The sequence below is a fragment of the Chiloscyllium plagiosum genome, unplaced genomic scaffold (genome assembly GCF_037043375.1).
Source record: "Chiloscyllium plagiosum isolate Xiang-an unplaced genomic scaffold, Cpla_swu_hap1 HiC_scaffold_2, whole genome shotgun sequence".
NCBI classification, from domain to species: Eukaryota; Metazoa; Chordata; class Chondrichthyes; order Orectolobiformes; family Hemiscylliidae; genus Chiloscyllium; species Chiloscyllium plagiosum.
In genome coordinates, this window is record NW_028270140.1 from 148044041 (window position 1) to 148064187 (window position 20147).

General features: G+C 42.4%; 2 protein-coding genes across 2 annotated transcripts in view; one reads left to right on the forward strand and one right to left on the reverse strand.

Annotated features, from left to right (window-relative positions):
• Positions 1 to 1757: 1757 nt before the first annotated feature.
• Positions 1758 to 16294, forward strand: vimr1 (vimentin-related 1). The gene is made up of 3 exons (XM_043703850.2): positions 1758 to 2169; positions 11943 to 12611; positions 15935 to 16294. Exons 1-3 carry the CDS (start codon positions 1773 to 1775, stop codon positions 16018 to 16020), a joined length of 1152 nt encoding a protein of 383 aa, XP_043559785.2. The 5' UTR covers positions 1758 to 1772; the 3' UTR covers positions 16021 to 16294.
• The window catches only part of nop14 (NOP14 nucleolar protein homolog (yeast)), a 58366-nt gene continuing 54376 nt past the window's right edge, over positions 16158 to 20147 (reverse strand). The window contains exon 19 of the mRNA XM_043703789.2: positions 16158 to 19605. Within this exon, the coding sequence (XP_043559724.2) occupies positions 19506 to 19605 (100 nt within the window). The 3' untranslated portion in view covers positions 16158 to 19505. The remainder of the gene's footprint in view (positions 19606 to 20147) is intronic.

Genomic DNA, 20147 nt, shown 5'->3' on the forward strand with positions numbered 1-20147 from the left:
TCACACAACACCAGGTTATAGTCCAACAGGTTTAATTGGAAGCACTAGCTTTCGGAGCGCCACTCCTTCATCAGGTGGTTGTGGAGGACACAATTGTAAGAGACAGAATTTATAGCAAAAGTTTACAGTGTGATGTAACTGAAATCATACATTGAAAAATACGTTGATTGTCTGTTGAGTCTTTCATCTGTTTGAATACTATGATAGTTCCACTTCTTTCATGTGTAAATCACAAAGCCTTTTTTTAAAAGTTGCTTTCTCAGGTTAACTGTAACAATTGGTGTTAGCTAGACAATATGTTGAAGGTTCACATATGTTGGAGAATCCATGGGTATATGGGTTCCGATAGCCTTTCTGGGTGTTCGAGGTACTGGGTCTGGCTTGTTCCTGCTCCTTTGGTGAGGTTGCAGCTTTCAGGCGGTGCACATGCTTTTTCGTGACCACCTCACCAACTGAACTTTATACGTCACTGGACCTGACCTCGTGTCGACCATGCCTCTTACCCATGCAGGAACATTTCTATAATCTTAGCACTGAATTGAAGGTCCAGAAAATTTAAAACCAGAATGGATTCCTCCAGTGCCAACACCGCCGGTGGTGCATCTGCCAATGGGACGTGGTCATGGCATCTGCCATTGCTCCGCGGCCTCCCAGATGGTGTTCCAATGCACTTAGAATGACAGCCACCACTGAATTCAACCTGAAGCTATGAGTGGAACGGTCCTCTTTGAGTAGCCCTAGCAGAGGCTTGTGGTCTGTTACTATTACAAAGTTATGTCAGTGAAGGTATTGGTGGATCTTTCTCATACCAAAGATGACTGGCAAACCTTTCTTCATTAGCTGGGCATATTTGTGGGATTTTTGATGAGGTTAACTTGACAGGTTGAGGCATGTGATTGAATGAGATGCAGAGAGATCGTTTGGTCTGTGGGACAAATGACATAACCATGCAAAAGTGCCTACTAGTTGAAGTCCAACTGGCTTTCAAATGGGCAATGTAATTGGCTTTGTCGTTAGAAAATGCAGCAAGTGGTGCACATGAAACAGGGCATCCCAATGGAAATGGACACTCTTACTTGTTTGACTGAGCTTGGGGAACACCTTGTGAGTGTAGGCAGTCTCAGAGCCTCACACAGGACATATCCTGAACAGAGGGAGCCTAGGTCAGGCCACAGCAGAACCCCAAAACAAAGCCCTGCCACTGCCAAATAGCTAAAATGTTCTAAAGTGTGATCCTCATCCTGCTCTCTGCCATGACTGGTACCCAGACAAAGAGGGGGATTGATGGGGTTGGAGAGGATGTGGGGGATGCAATGGGAGAGATGAATCAGAAGGAAATCTCTTGATGATGATAAGTGGAAATTCCTCAAGATGCTCTGGAGGGATGTGACAAATGGAAGAAAGAGATCAGAAGCACTCATTGGAAAATGAAAACTTGTACATTCATTTCTGATCCGTCATCCCCTGCTCAGGGAAGGAGTGGTAAATTCCAGATATTGGGATGGGCTGGTCAGACTGATGGAGACAGACAGGAATGTGGTGGATCAGAGAACATGACCTGACTCCACAGTAATGTAGCACTTCAGTGTAAATACTATGCCCAGAGTTGAGCCAGTGCTGAGACAGCTGAACAATCATCATGTTCCCATTTCAAGAGAATGTTGTGAGAGTTACACAATGGTTGTCACATTCCTGCCAATCCCTATAAAAAGAGCGGCCCGAGTCAGGGCAGGAATTAGGGTAGACCATCAGTTCGAGTTGGAAAGGTGAAGATGAGGAGCTCCTCGTACAGCCAGAAGACCGCATCCGTGAGCTGGTCCAGTAGGAGTGGCCCGAGGCTCCGGGTCCCCTCCCCGGCACCCCCAGAGGCCCGAGCATCCGAGAAGGAGGAGATGCAACAACTCAACGACTGCCTGGCCAGCTACATTGGCAAGGTGAGGGGCCTGGAGCAGCGCAACTCCCAGCTGAGGGAAGAGCTAGCAGGCCTGAAGGCCCATCTCAAGGTGCCCCAGGGAATAGGGGACGAGTATCAACAGCAATTTAAGGAGCTCAAGGAGCTGATTGAGCGACTCACCCATGAGAAAGGGCTGGCCGAGATCGAGATGGGCAACACCAAGGAGGAGGTTGACCTCTGGAGGCTGAAATGTCAAGAGCAGCTTGACCTTCAAGGTAAATGTCCTCGTCCTCATCTGATGGACCGTTCACTTAGCTTTCACGTACATATAGGCGAAAGTGAGGACTGCAGATGCTGGAGATTAGAGTCAAGATTAGAGTAGTGCTGGAAAAGCAGAGCAGGTCAGGCAGCATTCAAGGAGCAGGAAAATCGACATTTTGGGCAAAAGCCCTTCATCTCTTATATATGTCTATGTTGACATTAGCAAAGATGCCAAACCTAAACATTTTCGTCTGTCATCCTGACATGCTCAACATTCAGAATACAAAACAAATGAATTTCAATCCTGATAACTTCGCAGTAGCACAGTTTGGTAGGAACTCTATTTTCGGTGAAAAAGACAAAATGTAAGATTACGAAAAGGATTGTCAGAGTTGACTTATTGAGATTTTTTTTCACTTGCGAAGGGGTAAAATAGACACCGAGAAATCAAACGGGGAGTTCAGAAGAGACTTGAAAGCAGTAAAAATGTGAAACATGCTTACACACGGAGCTGTTGAAGCGACTAGTATTGATGCGTAATAATAAACTCACAAAGGGTTGAGGGTGTGGGGTGAGAATCCACAACTAACAGTTAATTTCTCTGCCTATTTTGAGGTCAAGTTAGAAACTGATTACCTGTACAGAAAAAAAACCCTTTCAAGTAATAGTATTATGAAGCTAATAGGACTTACAGGAGCAAGACAGGAGAAACAAATCAGAGAGAATGTGGAGGATGTTGGTTTAATGTCTTCCAACAACATCCTGCTTTTATATAGCACTTTTCTCATCCAAAGGCACCTATCAAGGAAATTACCAAACAAACTTTGACGTCATTCCACTTAAAGAAATAGGAAGCGGGAAATATGCACAAGTCTTTACTTGCATTTCACAGTTCAGTGCAAACTACAGTCCAGCCTCTGCCCTTCCTAATCAACTCCCCTTATTGGGGAAAATCAGCCTTTTTGTTAATAGTATGGTCACCGAACCAGTTCCCTACTTAAACTATTGACAAATTGCACACATGGGGCCAGGCAGCAAAATTAAAAGGAAAAACAAATTTGTGGGGAAATGAGAGAGGGACTAAATCAAAATAGTGTTGGAGGAGGCGATTATGCACTCCAGTCCCTGTGGTTACCACCTGTTTCTGAAATTTCCAGCCCTTATATATATGTTCCACTGAACAACAACTACTCTGGTCAAGAAGAAGAAGGCGGCTTATGTAAGGACAAAATGTGAAAACTCCGTTAGGGCGCTTGAGAGTTACAAGGAAGTCAGAAAAGACCTAAAAAGAGAGCTCAGAAGAGCCAGGAGGAGACATGAGAAGTTGTTGGCGGATAGGATCAGGGTTAACCCTAAGGCTTTCCATAGGTATGTCAGGAATAAAAGAATGACGAGAGTTAAATTAGGGCCAATCAAGGATAATAGTGGGAAGTTGTGCGTGGAGTCAGAGGAGATAGGGGAAGCACTAAATAAATATTTTTCGACAGTGTTCACTATAGAAAATGAAAATGTTGGCGAGGAAGATACAGAGATACTTGTATCTAGACTAGAAGAGATTGAGGTTCACAAGGAAGAGGTATTAGAAATACTGCAGTGTGAAAATAGACATGTCCCCTGGGCCGGATGGGATCTATCCTAGGATCCTCTGGGAAGGGAAGAGATTGCCGAGCCTTTGGCATTGATCTTCAAATCATCATTGTCTACAGGAATAGTGCCTGAGGACTGGAGGATAGCAAATGTGGTTCCCTTGTTCAAAAAGGGTAGTAGAGATAACCCTGGTAATTACAGACCAGTGGGTCTCACTTCAGTTGTTGGTAAAGTGTTGGAAAAGATTATAAGAGATAGGATTTATAATCATCTAGAAAAGAATAATCTGATCAGAGACAGTCAGCACGGTTTTGTGAAGGGTAGATCGTGCCTAATGAATCTTATTGAGCTTTTTGACAAAGTGACCAAATAGGTAGATGAGAGAAAACCGGTTAATGTGGTATATATGGATTTCAGCAAGGCGTTCGATAAGGTTCCCCACAGTAGGCTATTATACAAAATGCAGAGGAATGGGATTGTGGGAGACATAGCAGTTTGGATCAGTAATTGGCTTGCTGAAAGAAAATAGAGGGTTGTAGTTGATGGAACATGTTCATCTTGGTGTCCAGTTACTAGCGGCGTACCACAAGGGTCGGTGTTGGGTCCACTGCTGTTCGTCATTTTTATAAATGACCTGGATGAGGGCTTAGAAGGGTGGGTTAGTAAATTTGCGGACGACACTAAGGTCGGTGGAGTTGTGGATAGTGACGAAGGATGTAATAGGTTGCAGAGAGATGCAGAGGATAGGATGCAGAGCTAGGCTGAGAGGTGGCAAATGGAGTTTAATCTGGACAAGTGTGAGGTGATACACTTTAGACGGAGTAATCGGAATACAAAGTACTGGGCTAATGGTAAGATTCTTGGGAGTGCAGATGAGCAGAGAGATCTTGGTGTCCATGTACACAGATCCCTGAAAGTTGCCACCCAGATTGACAGGGTTGTTATAAAGGCATACAGTGTTTTGGCCTTTATTAATAGAGGGATTGAGTTCCGGAACCAGGAGGTTATGCTGCAGCTGTACAAAGCTCTGGTACGGCCACACTTGGAGTATTGTGTACAGTTGTGGTCACCGCATTACAAGAAAAATGTGGAAGCTTTGGAAAAGGTGCAGAGGAGATTTACTAGGATGTTGCCTGGTATGGAGGGAATGTCTTATGAGGAAAGGCTGAGGGCCTGGAGGCTGTTCTTGTTAGAGAGAAGAAGATTGAGAGGTGACTTAATAGAGACATACAAGATAATCAGAGGGTTAGATAGGGTGGACAGGAAGAGCCTTTTTCCAAGTATGGGGACGGCAAACACGAGGGGACACAACTTGAAAGTGAGGGGAGATAGGTATAAGACAGATGTCAGAGGTAGTTTCTTTACTCAGAGAGTAGTAAGAGTATGAAATGTTTTGCCTGCAAACGTAGTAGATTCTCCAAGTTAAAGTGCATTTAAGTCGTCATTGGACAGGCATATGGACATACTTGGAATTGTATAGGTGGGATGGGCTGCAGATTAGTATGACAGGGCGGCACAACATCGAGGGCCGAAGAGCCTGTACTGTGCTGTAATGTTCTATGTACTCTTATTTCTGGAACATGACCTGGTTCATTGTTAAAGGGACTGTCATTTAAAACATTGTGAACTAAACGTTTGGACTAGCAGGTAGATTTTCAGGAGATTTTAGAGAAGGAGAGGCAGGCAGAGAGGTGGAAGGAATTGAATCTAGAGCCTAGAATGACAGACCAATGAAAACAAAGAGGCGCTTGAAAGGCACTTTTCATGAAAAAGGTGCTATATAAAAGCAAGATGTTGTTGGAGGATATTAAAACTAACATTTTCCACATACTCTCTGATTTGTTTCTCCTTCTGTCTTGAAGGAATGCAGAAACCTCAATGGATTGTAAAACTGGGATTGTAAAGACCGAGTTGAGACGATGGAGGGAATGGAGTAGAAGAATGGGAAGCTTAAAATTGCGATGTTGCCTGATGTGAGGTCAATGTTGGCCAGTCAGTATGGGTTGGGGGAAATGGAAATAGGTGATAGGAATGTGGTGTCAATTATTTCTCCCTCAGGGTATTTAAAAGTTTACAATCCAGGCATCTCAAGACACAATGATTTATTAACCAACCTATGATCAAAACCTGTGACTCTGTGGCTTTTTAGTCTGCCATTTCACTGGTGAGTTATTAACTTTTGTTGGAAAACAGACATTCTTCTGTTTATTATTCGGGGAAGAACCACCATGGGATGTGGAGAAGTGGGTAGGCAATCCCTTCAATCACACTAATTACAAATTGGTTTGAGCTCTTCCCCTCCACCCCTCGCCCACCAAAGTTCAGAGATATTGCATCGGTTCCAAAAAATGAAATTCTCGCCCTCTCTAATTTGGGAGGAAGTATCAAAATTATTACAAAAGAATTACATATCGTTGCAGCAAAGTAACAGACCATTTGTGGTTATGTCCACACAAACATCCTGTTTGATTGAACCCCATCGGCGAATTCTCTCTCCCTTTCTCTCTCACTTGTACTTAACCAGTTTTTCTTTAAATACATCTGCATTATTCACCTCAGCTGCACCCTGAGTTTCACATTCTCTCCAAGTAACCAGATTTCTCCTGAATTCCTGTTTGGATTTATTGGTGACTATTTTAAAGTATTGATGAAGAAAGAGAGACAAGCTATTCATCTCGCACATATCAGGACAGAATTGCAAGAATACCAAACCTCAAAGCAATACTTGAGTTCTATTTATTAGGTTTTGGCCTGATTCACAAGTGAATGTACCTTCTTTACATCTACCCAATCAGACTCCTTCCTCATCTTAAAGTGATTCTCACAGGCAGCCCCTTTCTAAGGTGAGGATACTCAGTGTATTCGATCTTTCTGCATTGTTATGACTTCCTTCTTAAAATTGCTGATATCTCTTATCAGTGTGCTTCTCAAAGCATTGTCCTTAGAATTTATAAGTGACAATGTTATAAACAGACCAGCCCTATTTGACAAAGTCCCTCATGGTCAGTTGTTCCAGACGATTGTGTGACACGGTGCCCACAGTGAGTTAAGATTAGAGTGGTGCTGGAAAAGCACAGCAGGTCAGGCAGCATCCGAGGAGCAGGAAATCGACATTTCAGGCAGGAGCCCTTCATCAGGAATCGTTCCTGACGAAGGGCTCCTGCCAAAACATTGATTTTCCTGCTCCTCGGATGCTGCCTGACCTGCTGTGCTTTTCCAGCACCACTCTAATCTCCAGCATCTGCAGTATCCACTTTCGCCCACAGTAAGTTGTTAAGTTGGATGCAAAATTGGCTTGGTCATAGAAGACAGACAATAGTTGTGGAGGAGTGTGTTTCTGACTGGAGGTCTGTGACCAGTGATATTCCACAAGGATCAGTGCTGGGACCTCTGTTATATATATAAATGACTTAAATGAAAGTGTAGATGGTCTGATTAGATGACACGAAAATTGGTGGAGTTGTGGATAGCGAGGTAAGTTATTAAAGGATGCAGCAGGATATAGAGCATTTGGAAAGTTGGGTAAAGGAATGGCAGATGGAATTTAATCCAGACAAGTGTGAGATGATGCATTTTGGGAGGTCAAATACAAGAGAAAAGTGTACAATAAATGGCAGGACCCTTAGGAACATTTTTATACAGAAGAATCTTGGGGCCCAAGTTCATAGCTCCCTAGGAGTGGTTAAGGTGATAAATGTCATTCGGGACATTGAATATATAAAAATTGGAAAGGCATTCGGGACATTGAATATATAAAAATTGGAAATTGCAGCTGTATAAGACTTCAGTTACTGGATTCTGGATCAGTGGTGCTGGAAGAGCACAGCAATTCAGGCAGCATCCGACGAGCAGCAAAATCGACGTTTCGGGCAAAAGCCCTTCATCAGGAATAAAGGCAGAGAGCCTGAAGCGTGGAGAGATAAGCTAGAGGAGGGTGGGGGTGGGGAGAAAGTAGCATAGAGTACAATGGGTGAGTGGGGGAGGAGATGAAGGTGATAGGTCAGGGAGGAGAGAGTGGAGTGGATAGGTGGAAAAGGAGCTAGGCAGGTAGGACAAGTCTGGACAAGTCAAGGGGACAGTGCGGAGCCATAAGTTTGAAACTAGGATAAGGTGGGGGAAGGGGAAATAAGGAAGCTGTTGAAGTCCACATTGATGCCCTGGGGTTGAAGTGTTCCGAGGCGGAAGATGTGGCGTTCTTCCTCCAGGCGTCTGGTGGTGAGGGAGGGGCGGTGAAGGAGGCCCAGGACCTCCATGCCCTCGGCAGAGTGGGAGGGGGAGTTGAAATGTTGGGCCATGGGGCGGTTTGGTTGATTGGTGCGGGTGTCCCAGAGATGTTCCCTAAAGCGCTCTGCTGGGAGGCGCCCAGTCTCCCCAATGTAGAGGAGACCGCATCGGGAGCAACGGATACATTGGGGAGACTGGGCACCCCCCAGCAGAGCGCCTTAGGGAACATCTCTGAGACACCCGCACCAATCAATCAAACCACCCTGTGGCCCAACATTTCAACTCCCCCTCCCACTCTGCCGAGGACATGGAGGTCCTGGGCCTCCTTCACCGCCGCATCCTCACCACCAGATGCCTGGAGGAAGAACGCCTCATCTTCCGCCTCGGAACACTTCAACCCCAGGGCATCAATGTGGACTTCAACAGTTTCCTCATTTCCCCTTCCCCCACCTCTTCATAGTTTCAAACTTCTAGCTCCGCACTGTCCCCTTGACATGTCCGGACTTGTCCTACCTGCCAAGCTCCTTTTCCACCTATCCACTCCACCCTCCTCCCTGACCTATCACCTTCATTCCCTCCCCCACTCACCTATTGTACTCTATGCTACTTTCTCCCCAACCCCACCCTCCTCTAGCTTATCTCTCCACGCTTCAGGCTCTCTGCCTTTATTCCTGATGAAGGGCTTTTGCCCGAAACGTCGATTTTGCTGCTCGTCGGATGCTGCCTGAACTGCTGTGCTCTTCCAGCACCACTGATCCAGAATCTGGTTTCCAGCATCTGCGGTCATTGTTTTTACCTCTAACACTTCAGTTAGGCCACATTTGGAGTATTTTATCCATTTCTGGTTCCCACGCTATAGGAAGGATGTGGAGGCTTTAGAGAGTGTGCAAAAAAAGGTTTACTAGCATGGTGCCTGGATTGGAGGGTATTAGTTGCAAGGAGAAGTTGGACAAACTTGGATTGGTTGCGCGAGAGCATTGGAGGCTGAGAGGCGATCTGATTGAAACATTTAAATTTTGAGATGTATACATAGGGTGGATAGTCAGAGTCTTTCTTCTCATGGTGGAAATATCAAATATCAAAAATGGGGGGGTTTAAGGTGAGAGGGGAAATGTTTAAGGGAGATTTTACACAGTGGATGTTAGGTACCTGAGACATGCTGCCATGGGAGAAGGTAGAAACAGATACAATAGCAAAGTTTAAGAGGTGTTTAGACAGACACATGAACAGACAGGGAATAGAGGGATACAGATCATGTGCAGGCAGATAAGATTAGTTTAGAATAGCATCATTCTTGGCACAGGCCTGTTCCTCTGTTGTTCTATGTTTAAATATTCAATGAAGTGGGAGACATGGAGATGGGAGAGGCAATATTGTTAGGAAAAAGACAAACTCAGGATGGCTCAAAGCACTTTACAGACAACAAGCACTTTCTTAAAGTGGAGCCATTGCTTTTTAATGTGAGTAATGACTGAATTTCTATGTAGTAAGTTTTCTAAAACAGTAGTGCAATTCAGAGAAAATTCACAAGATTGATTCCAGAGATGAAAGGCTTGTCTCATGAGAAGAGATGGAGCACTTTAGACCTATACATTCTAGAGTTTAGAAGGATGAAGGGATTTATTGAAATAAGATGCTAAAGGGGATTGACTTTTAGACATAAAGTGGATGCTTTCCCTCGTGGGACAATGAGGAATGAAAGGTCAGAGGTTTCGGTTAAGGAGTAGCGAATTTAAAACAGATGAGAAATTACTTCTCTAAATGGCTGTGAATCTATGGAATTCACTACCCCCAGTGTGCAGTGGATGCTGGGACCTGAGTAAATTTAAGGAGGTGATAGACAAATTTTTAATTACTGATGGGTTAAAGTGTTATGAACTGCAGGCAAGAAAGTGGAGTTGAGGCTGAGATGAGATCAGCCATGATCGTAATAAATGGCAGAGCAGGCTCAAGGGCTGAATGGCTTCCTCCTGTTCCTAGTTCTTACATTCCTATAATCAATTGAACAATGTTGTTAGTCACATTGGTTAAGGGATATATTGGTGGTGATTCATGGAATAACGGCATTGTGAACATTAACAACCACCTAAGAGGGCAGAAGCTGCACTAACCCAAGTGCACCGAAGGCTGTTTGCAGTGTCCCTCCATCAGAGATCTGTAACTCAGAAGAAAATTTACTTCCAATTTTTAGTGTAGACTGTTGGGGGTTGTGTGATGAATAAATGAAGCTCTTTCAATACACTTGGCTCCTTATCTGTGCTTGCCTCTGATTGAATTACAACTATTTTGTAGTTGTAATTTGTTGTTCAATGAATGATTTTGGTTACAACTGTGATGCACGTCCCACCCTTTTAAAAGTGTGATATTTTGTAGCCAGAAACAAGACTTCTACAGAGAAACAGAAATGCTTTTTCATGCATTTGTCAGCCTGTCTGGCTGTGTCTTGTGCTGTAAATTGTGTTTAACATGCAGTTTTTGCACATTAGTGTGGACTCTGTGACAGGCTAATCCCTATCACTAAGATTGACAGCTGATTGTAAGTTCCTGGCTCTCAGTTAGAAGGAAACCAATAACAAATGACTGACTTCCGTCGTGGTTCAAAGAATCTCACACAGATTCGATAGTACAGGAGACCATTTGGCCCATCATGTCTGAACCAGCTCTCCCAATGAACGTCTTACCTACTGCCATTATCCCTGCACACTGTTCCCTTGCAACAGACAGTCTGTGTTCCTCTGAATGCCTTAATCGAACCTGCCACAACAGTCCATTCAGGCAATTTGTCCCAGACTCAAACTACCTCTCTATGTGAAAAGGATCTTACTCATTTCACTTTTGCTTCTTTTTGCCAAATATCATTGGGTTGTTCCTTCTCTGTTTAGTTGTAATGATTTTGGTTACAACTGTGATGCACATCTAACCCTTTTAAAAGTGTGATATTTTGTAGTCAGAAACAAAACTTCTACAGAGAAACAGAAATGCTTTTTCATGCATTTGTCAGCCTGTCTGGCTGGGTCTTTGTGTATCAGTATATAGTACTTGTTTGTTTATACCTTATGTATTTTTCTGGGTGTGTATTTGCCTTTGGTGTGCTTACTTTGACAGTATACATCTGAAGTGTTAGCTATACATGAATGCTTATATCTGTAAATGTATCTGTTTGTACACTTGTGTGACTGTGCTTGTGTGCATGTTTAACTATGTGCATATGTTTGTACCTGATTGTGTTCATTGACGCATGTTTGAAAATATACATGTGTGGAAGAGAGAGAGAGATTCCATGTCTGCGTATATACAAGTACAGAAGTAGGTTATTCGCCCACCAAGTCTGCTCTGCCGTTTAATATGATCATGGTTAATCAAAATTACAAAGTTAAAAATCACACACCACCAGGTTATACTCCAACAGGTTTATTTGGAAGCACTGGCTCTCGGAGCGCTGCACCTTCATCAGGTGGTTGTGGAGAACCCCAGCCCAACACCTGCGTCTCCAAATCATGACAAACACTACAATATCTTTTACCTACACTATCCCTATACCCCTTTACACCATTGGAAATCAGAAATCTATCAATTTCTACTTTAATCATCCATAAAGACTAAGATTCTGCAGTCCTCTGGGGTAGAGAATTGCACAGATTCACAAACCCTTGAGTAAATACATTTCTCCTTGTCTTGATCCTAAATGGCATCCCTCTTATTTTTAAATTTCAGCCCCTCCCCCACCAGTTGTAGGTACCTCAAGCAACCTTGTGTTTCTGTGTCTTTGTATGTCTGGGTTTGTGTGTACGTGTATGTGTCTCTGTTACTACCCTATGTCTCTGTGCTTTCATGAGGCTCTGTGCATGTATGACAGGGTGCGTGCCTGTGCACATGTATGCACGTACATGTGGGAGAGTGTGTGAGCATACGTACGTGTCCTTCCAATACAAAGTATAAATAAAGTAAAATAAACCATTTGCTTTCATCATTCAAGATGAAGCGGAGAGGATCCTGAGGGAGTTCCAGAAGGATGTGGATGATGCCAATTTTCAAAAAACTGGCCTGGAGAGAACCATTGAGCAGCTCGTGGCAGAGATTGACTTCCTGAGAAAGTTGCATGAGGATGAAGTGGCTGATCTGGTCCGACAAATCGAAGAGTCCAAAGTCTCGGTGGAACTGGACTCAACCCGTCCTGATCTGAGAGCTGCCTTGCGTTCCATGCGGGCACAAATGGAAGAGATTTCTGCCAAGAACCTCAAGGAAGCTGAGGTTTGGTACAAGACCAAGTTTGACAGCCTCCGGCAGCACGCCACCAAATACGACATCCAGATCCAGAGCACGAAGGATGAGCTCAGCATCTTGCAGCAGCAGGCGGTGGATTTGGAGAGTGAGATCGGTACCATGAGGAGTACCATCCAGTTCCTGGAGAACCAGCTAGAGGGCATGGAGGCCAGCCACCTAGAGAAAGTGGCAGGTCTGCAAGGCCTCATCACCCAACTGGAATTCCAACTGAGAGAAACTAAAACGGAGATGGCACAATATCTTCAGGAATACCAGCAACTGCTCAATGTCAAGCTGACACTGGACGCTGAGATCACTACCTACCGGAAGCTGCTGGAAGCAGAAGAGGACAGGCTGGGATTATTAAGTGAGAACTCTGCAGGTAGGTTGAATGGCTCATGACACCTTTTCCTTCTGGCAATGATCTATCACAAAATTTTAACTGTGTAGGAATTGGCCATTCAGACTAACTGGTCTGTGATGGTGTTTATTCTCCACAAGAATCAAAGAATAATTACGGATCAGAGGAGGACATTCAACCCATTGTCTCTGCACTGGCCCTCTGACCGTCTTGACTCAGTGCTAATTTTCTGCCTTTTCCCTGTCATTCTGTCACATTTACCTCTTGAATGCCTCAGTTAAACATGCCTCCACCAAGTGACTCCTCCCACTGTAATTCATCTCATCAACATATTCCTTTATTCCTTTCTCCCTCACATCCCCCTATGTCATTCACCTCAAATCTTTCCTTATATGGGGTGCTATGTTCCACATTCTGACTATTCTCTGGATAAAAAAATGTTTTTTGCTGACTTTCATCTTGGATTTACTAGTGACCATTTTTTTTAAAAAAAACATCGTAATGCAGAGAGATTGATAGAATATTGAATTTGCTGCTTTTAAAAATTGTTTGATGAGATGTGAGCATCAGTGACAAGGCCCGCATTTGTTCCCCATCTCTAATTGCCCTGGAACTGAATGGCTTTCTTGGGTCATTTGAGAGGGCTACTCAGAGTCAACCACATTGCTGTGGGTCTAGAGTCACATGGAGGCCACATGGAGTAAGGTTGGCAGATTTCCTTCAGTAAAGGATATTAGTCAACCAGATGGCTTTTACAATTGTTGATAGTTTCATGAGACTAACTTTATCTTTATTGTTACTTGAATTTAAATTCTAGTTGCTGTGGTGGGATTGAATCTATGTCTGATCATTTTACAGCTACATTAATCTCTCTCTACTTGCGGTAATTAAATGCATCCATGTTATTAGCCTTAAGCTAGAAACTGTTGAAGGTTGTAAAATGTTTAACCAGGAGGTGAGGTGCTGTACCTCAAATAAAGCAATTGGTCTCATTAAAGAGCAGTGAATAAAGTGGACTAAATTGAAAACAGTTTGCAAACAGGCCATTCAGCCCATAGATTCCACACTGACCCCTGAAGAAAATCCCATCCAGAAGAAGCCTCCACCACATGATCCCTTTATTATGGCTAACCCACTAACCAGCACACCTCTGGACACTAGGGGTCAATTTAGCAAATCCATTTATCCTGCATATCTTTGGACTGTGGGAGGACAATGGAGCATCAAGTGGAAACCCACACAGACACAGGGAAACATGCAAACTCCACACAGTCACCAGCGGCTAGACTTAAACCTGGGTCCCTGATGCTGTGAGGCAGCAGTGCTAACCACTGAGCTACTCTGCGGCAGGGCAAAGGGCAACTGAGAGTCAGCCATATTGCTGAGAGTCTGGAGTCATGTGTGGCCAGACCAGGTGAAGGTGGCAGATTTGTGAACTAGATGAGATTTTCCCAACAATCAACGATTGGTTCGTGGTCATCAGTAGATGGTTAATTCTGGATGTTCTTTATTGAATTCAAATTCCACAATGCCCTGCAGCACGATTTGAACCCAGGTCCCCAAAACATTAGCTGCTTCATCTTCAAAGCAAGGCTGAGTGTTTCTGGGTCATTTTGAAATAACAGGGAGAAAGTGAGGACTGCAGATGCTGGAGTACCAGTTGAAAAATGTGGTGCTGGAAAAACACAGCATTCCTCAAGAAGGGCTTGTGCCCTAAATGTTGATTCTCCTGCTCCTTGGATGCTGCCTGGCCTGCTGTGTATTTCCAGCACCACATTTTTCAACATTTTGAAATAACAACCTTGGTCTCTCACGTTTCAGTTTTTCATTTACTGCAGTGTTCCAATTAGCCTTCTGGACTCTACATTGAGCTCAACAGCTGCAGACCATGACTTCTGTCCCCGCCCTTTCTGATTGCCAGTGTGAATCTTGTTTTCACGTTTCAGCTCTTAGAGAGTTGCTTGTTATTCTGCCATTCACACACACTGTGAAGCATTTCTACTACTTTGTCGTTTTATTTATGGATCAAATAGTTTGTTTGACAATCTCTTGGACCATGTCATGAATGTTCCTATGTGGTCATTTAACACTGCACTGAGACTCCAGGAACTTCCAGTTCAGAGGCAGGGCACATCTATGAACTACATATGATTGGGCAAGACCAGCTATTCCACCAAGCCTGCCCCCTTCCTTAATATTGATAGTGATAATGGAAACAACCCAGAGAATGTTCACTGGGCTGATTATAGATATGGAGGGACTGTGTAATGAGGAGAAGTTTGATAGATTAAGTTTGTACCCATTAGAATGTAGAAGTATGAGAGGTGAGCTTATTGAAATTTACAAGATTAAGTGACTTGAGGGAGTAGATGCAGAAAGATTATTTGCCTTTGTGAGAGAGTCTGAGACTAGAGGGCATCATTTCAGAATAAAGGATTGTATATTTAAAGACAGAGGAGGAGGAATTTCTTCTCTCAGAACGGAGTAAATTTGTGGAATTCTTTACCAATAAGGCTGGGTTAGATTAGATTACTTACAGTGTGGAAACAGGCCCTTCAGCCCAACAAATCCACACTGACCCTCCGAGGAGCAACCCACCCACACCCATTCCCATTCATTTACCCTTTCACCTAACACTACAGGCAATTTTTCTTAAGTATATTTGAGACAGTCAGTTGTTTAATCGGTAAGAGAATCAAGGGTTATGGGGAAAAGGCAAGGATATGCCACTTATAAGCTGCAAGATATTTGCCCTGTGCCAAGACAAATTTACAAAATTCACTAACTTCTCAAGGAGGCCAAGCTGTGGAATGAATTATCAGAATGACTTGCATAAATTCACAGTTGTGTGGTATGTATGGTGTAAGAACAAATTCAGCTCCCAGGGAATTTCCAGCTATTGATCCAATAATGAGATTAAATCAATACCACATTAGGAAAGAGAGAGAATGGTAAGGAAGTAATTTTAAATTTTTCAGGTAAAGGCAGACCTATGACTGAGTTTATCATTGGTGAATTGTAAAAGGTGCCATTTTAATGACAGAGATAGCCATATGTTTCACCTTATTGAATTATCCAGTCTACTGGGTCATGCTTAAAAATATTACACATTTAAACAGACTCAAATGATATCAGACTTTAGGTGGTCAAGTCCTGTAGTGGATAGTGTCCCTGCTTCTGGGCCAGAAACTGTGGACCAAGTCCCACTCCAGGACTCGATAGCTGAGGAAGTTACATGCATAATGCAGCCAAACATCCATCTGAAATGTTAAATGTTTTTCTCTGCACAAAGGCTGCCCAGCACATTCTATTGTTTATTTCTGAATTTTTTTATTTTTATGCAGGTGCTTCCTCTGTTACAAGAGAGGGGAAAGGAGAATCCGTCCCTGCTAACATAGAAACACATACAGCGCACGAAGTGACTGCCTAGAAGAGGACCAAAGGAGTCATTAGAGACACCTGTTCCATGTCAGATAAAATCAAAACCCATCCATCACTCATTGCATTCAAGTGATGTCAAAACGATGAGGTTTTCTGTTTGGTGCATACAGGAATGATGTAAAGATACAGAAGAATTAGAGTTTAATAATTTCATATTGTATCGTCATGAAGCATGTGTCCTGTCTATCATGATGTAAAACAAATGCCACAGCAATATAGCAGAATCAATACTGCACCAATAAAAGCTTAATGTGACAGCACAATTGTACAATGACAATTCTTTTATCAAACACACTTCTAAACACTGAAAACTTATCAGCACAAAAATAAGAAGGGCAAAAATAGACATTTGGATAATAATGATCTGATATACTCAGCATAATAGAAAAGCTTTTCACTGTATTTTGTTGTTTATATATGACAATAAAATCACTCATTCAGATTCACAAATGGAATGTCATGGTTGACAAACGTGGGAGTTTTTTTGAAGTTGTTATTAACAAAACTGATAAAGGAGAGCTGATGGATATAGTATACTTAGATGTTCAGAAGGATTTTGATAAAATGCCCCTTGGTTAGAAAAATTAAACTACATGGGAAAGAAGGTAATGTACTGGTATGGATGAATGATTAGCTCAGACAGAAAACTGTAAGAATAAATGGGTCATTCTCTGATTACCAATGGTACAACGTTATAGGGATAGTGTGGGTAAAAGGCATTGAAGTGTTTGATGAGCTATTATCATATTGAATGGTGGGGCAGGATCAACAGGCTGGATAGCCAACTCAGATTCTTATTCTTGTTTATTGCAAAGCCTCAATGATAGTTAACAGTTTTGATCTGTCAGGAAGAGGAGGGTCTTGGAAAGATAAAGAAAATAGTTTGTATTGAGGACGGTTCATTCAACCACCTCAGCTTGTCTGTCCAGATAAAATCTACAAATGCAGTGCACTCTGTCACAGCTCCTATTTGGCTTTTCAATGACCCCAGCAGCCATTTCCATTCCTAGCTTCTTCCATTACATTCCCATTTACAAAGTGGTTAACTTTTGTTCAACCTATTTTAACATTTGAAAATGAACTTGATTCCTGATGCCAACAATAGCAAAACAGCAGAGCAATGTTAGGCATATACTTATATTTACATCTTATGTAATCAACATATTCAAAATATATACTTATGAAAATCTGTGGTGAAAATTCTAGGCCATCACTATAGGAGGAAAAGTTTTTACCTTTTGAGTCTGGTCAGGTCAAATCCAACTTTATAAATGTTCTTGATTCTCCTGGTTCTTGTTTTTAAAAATAATATAAAGAATATTGACTTGTCCATAGACAGTACATTGTAATGGATTGTAGCTACTTGATATGGATCATTCATGTTTGAATGGGTAGTATCAGTATATTGAAAACTATGGGAACAGCTAACCCAATGGCACCTAATATACCAAACACATTTTAGGTAAGCTTGCTAAATTGGAATCTGCATTGCCTTTTCCTCTCATTTATGGGTTTGCCATAGGTCTTGTAGCACAGTGGTAATGGCCCTCTCTCGTGGCCAGAAATTTCAGGTTCAAGTCCAGCATCAGGAAGGTATGATATAATGAGGCCAAACCAGATGATTTCCGATCTGTGAAGCCTTCTGATTTGCCTGTGACAGGCAGTTAAGGGACGCAACGTCTCTGGTGAGCCAAAACTGTGTAGCAGCTGTAGCACAACAGCCTCCACACATTAAAAAAACTTCACAAGTTCACTCTCACCACAAACAAGCTTCCTACCAGAGCGACAGGAGTTTTCCCTCTTGGCAGACATAGACAACTAACATTTTCACATCTTCCCAAAATTAATTACAAAAGATGACTACACTCCATTGACCGTATAGCATTTTGGGACAATCTGTCACTGTGAAAAACATGATATAAACATAAAGTGCTTTACAAATGAAACATGAGGAACAGCCCAAATTAGGACTGTGGCATCCAAGTTAGACCATTGCCCACACACTGAACTCCTGCCATTAAAATAAAACAATTCTTGGTGGCATCACCACCATTCACAGTGACTCAGTTGAAGCTGTTGAATGGATTATTAAAGTCAACATCAAAATATAACTGATCCCCTAGCAATCTGAATAAAAACATGGAAATTATTTCTATTTCATACATAAGTATCACAGTCAAAGAAATAATTTAGGCAAACATTTCCAAATATTTATTTCTGTATTTCTACAAATACAAATGCTGCTTGTCAGCATTCAAATTTGTTTTAAAATATAAGTACTTACTGCAGGCAATGGTCTGTGGTAAAGATGCTTCACCACAGAACCAGCTCTAACCATGATTAGGAAATGATTCTTAGAATGAAAACATTTTCCATGAACCTGCTCACAGTTTGAATTGGTTGGACCTTCACAGACACAAGGCCTGGGATACATGAGCCATTAAGCCATTCCTGATGAAGGGCTTTTGCCCGAAACGTCGATTTTCCTGCTCCTTGGATGCTGCCTGACTTGCTGTACTTTTCCAGCATCACTCTAATCTTGACTCTGGTTTCCAGCATCTGCAGTCCTCACTTTTGCCTACATGAGCCATTAACTCAGCTCTCCTCTATTAGTTGGCACAATGTGATAAAAACATTAGTGCAATACATCCCTGTTATTCACTGTTACATTTTCCATTTCCATATAAAATGCACGGCATTTGCACATACAATGTAAAGAAACAAGTGTACACAACCTGCAGCTTTTCAGATGAGTTATTAATTTTTAAAGGTTTTGATTGAACCTGCCTTGCTTCCAAGTGCAGTCACCCAGTATATTACTCCCGGGTCCAGCTCCAGAGTATCTGAATTAGCTGAACCAGAAGATATACAACATAATTATTATCGATCCTGAAAGATACTCGGACCATTTTTGGAAAAGCCAGAACATGCTGGAAATGCGGAGAATGTACACCAACACAAATGAAGAAAATAAACACTGCTTTGAAACAGAAACGACAAGCTGCACAGATGTGCTGTCTGAGCTGTTTGCTGATTTGCGTACTTGCTGTCTTTATTCAAGATTTTCAACATTTGTACACTTTTAAAATTACATGTACTTCCATCAGATATAAAACCCACCTACAACAGTAACTTTAGCGCAGTCACTAGGTGCTGTGCTGAGAGATATTTCAAGGTTAAGAGAGTGAATTGCTGGGAATCAGACTATGTAATATTCACTCCTGGAGTGAGTCATTAACTGGCTATTGGCCAAAATGTGTTAATGTTTGCAATAAACTATCATGGCCCATCATGGAGGAGGGTGGACTGGTGTAAATTTGGCTAATGACTTTGCCAAATTCAATTCCACAGATCTCCATAGTGGAAATGTTTACTTTTGATTCTGAGACATTTCTCATGTCCAGCATTCATCCAAGTAGCAGCACCTCCTTGGTTAGAGACAGTGGCATTCTCTGCAGTGAAACACTAAGGAAATCATAATTTCCTCTTCTTTTTCTTCATGACTTTCCATTCACCTTCCTGAGTCGCTAGATTATGGAACAGCACCTTCACCTTCCTCTTCCTTTCTGCATCTCTGCAAAATTACAGTAGGCAAGAATGTCAGGTAGACTGCTATGAAAACAGCAATATGGACACTTGTCTTTATCAGTTATGGTGTAAATTATAACAACAGGGAGCTGCACAGCAGTTTGTTTGGCCATAGCTGGAGTACTTGTTGCCACACTATTGGGAGGATGTGATTGCACCGGAGGGGGTGTAGAGAAGATTCACCAATCGTTGACAGGGATGGAGTATTGGATGGGCATTGACAGGTTGGAAAGAGACAGGCTGGATAGAGGGCTTAATTTTAAGGTGAAGAGCAGGAGGTTTATAAGAGATTGAGGAAAAATAAAATTTCCACCCAGAGCGTGTTACGACTCTGGAATGCACTGCCTTGGAAGGTAATGGAGGCTGGATACCTCAATGTTTCTAAAGTACATGAATGAACATGTATCATTCAAGTCTACGGATCAAGTGCTAGAAAGTGAGGTTTGTGCAACTAGGTCAACACAGACTTAATGGGCAGAAGGACCTCTTCTGCATTACATGACTATGACTAAGATGGTTATATTTTTT

Bases quoted from the DNA above. Each gene is read 5' to 3' on its own strand.
- vimr1 (XM_043703850.2), top strand. From the start codon at position 1,773: ATGAGGAGCTCCTCGTACAGCCAGAAGACCGCATCCGTGAGCTGGTCC. The intron at 2,170-11,942 runs GTAAATGTCCTC...TCATCATTCAAG, and splicing joins AGAGCAGCTTGACCTTCAAG to ATGAAGCGGAGAGGATCCTG. The intron at 12,612-15,934 runs GTAGGTTGAATG...ATTTTTATGCAG, and splicing joins ATTAAGTGAGAACTCTGCAG to GTGCTTCCTCTGTTACAAGA.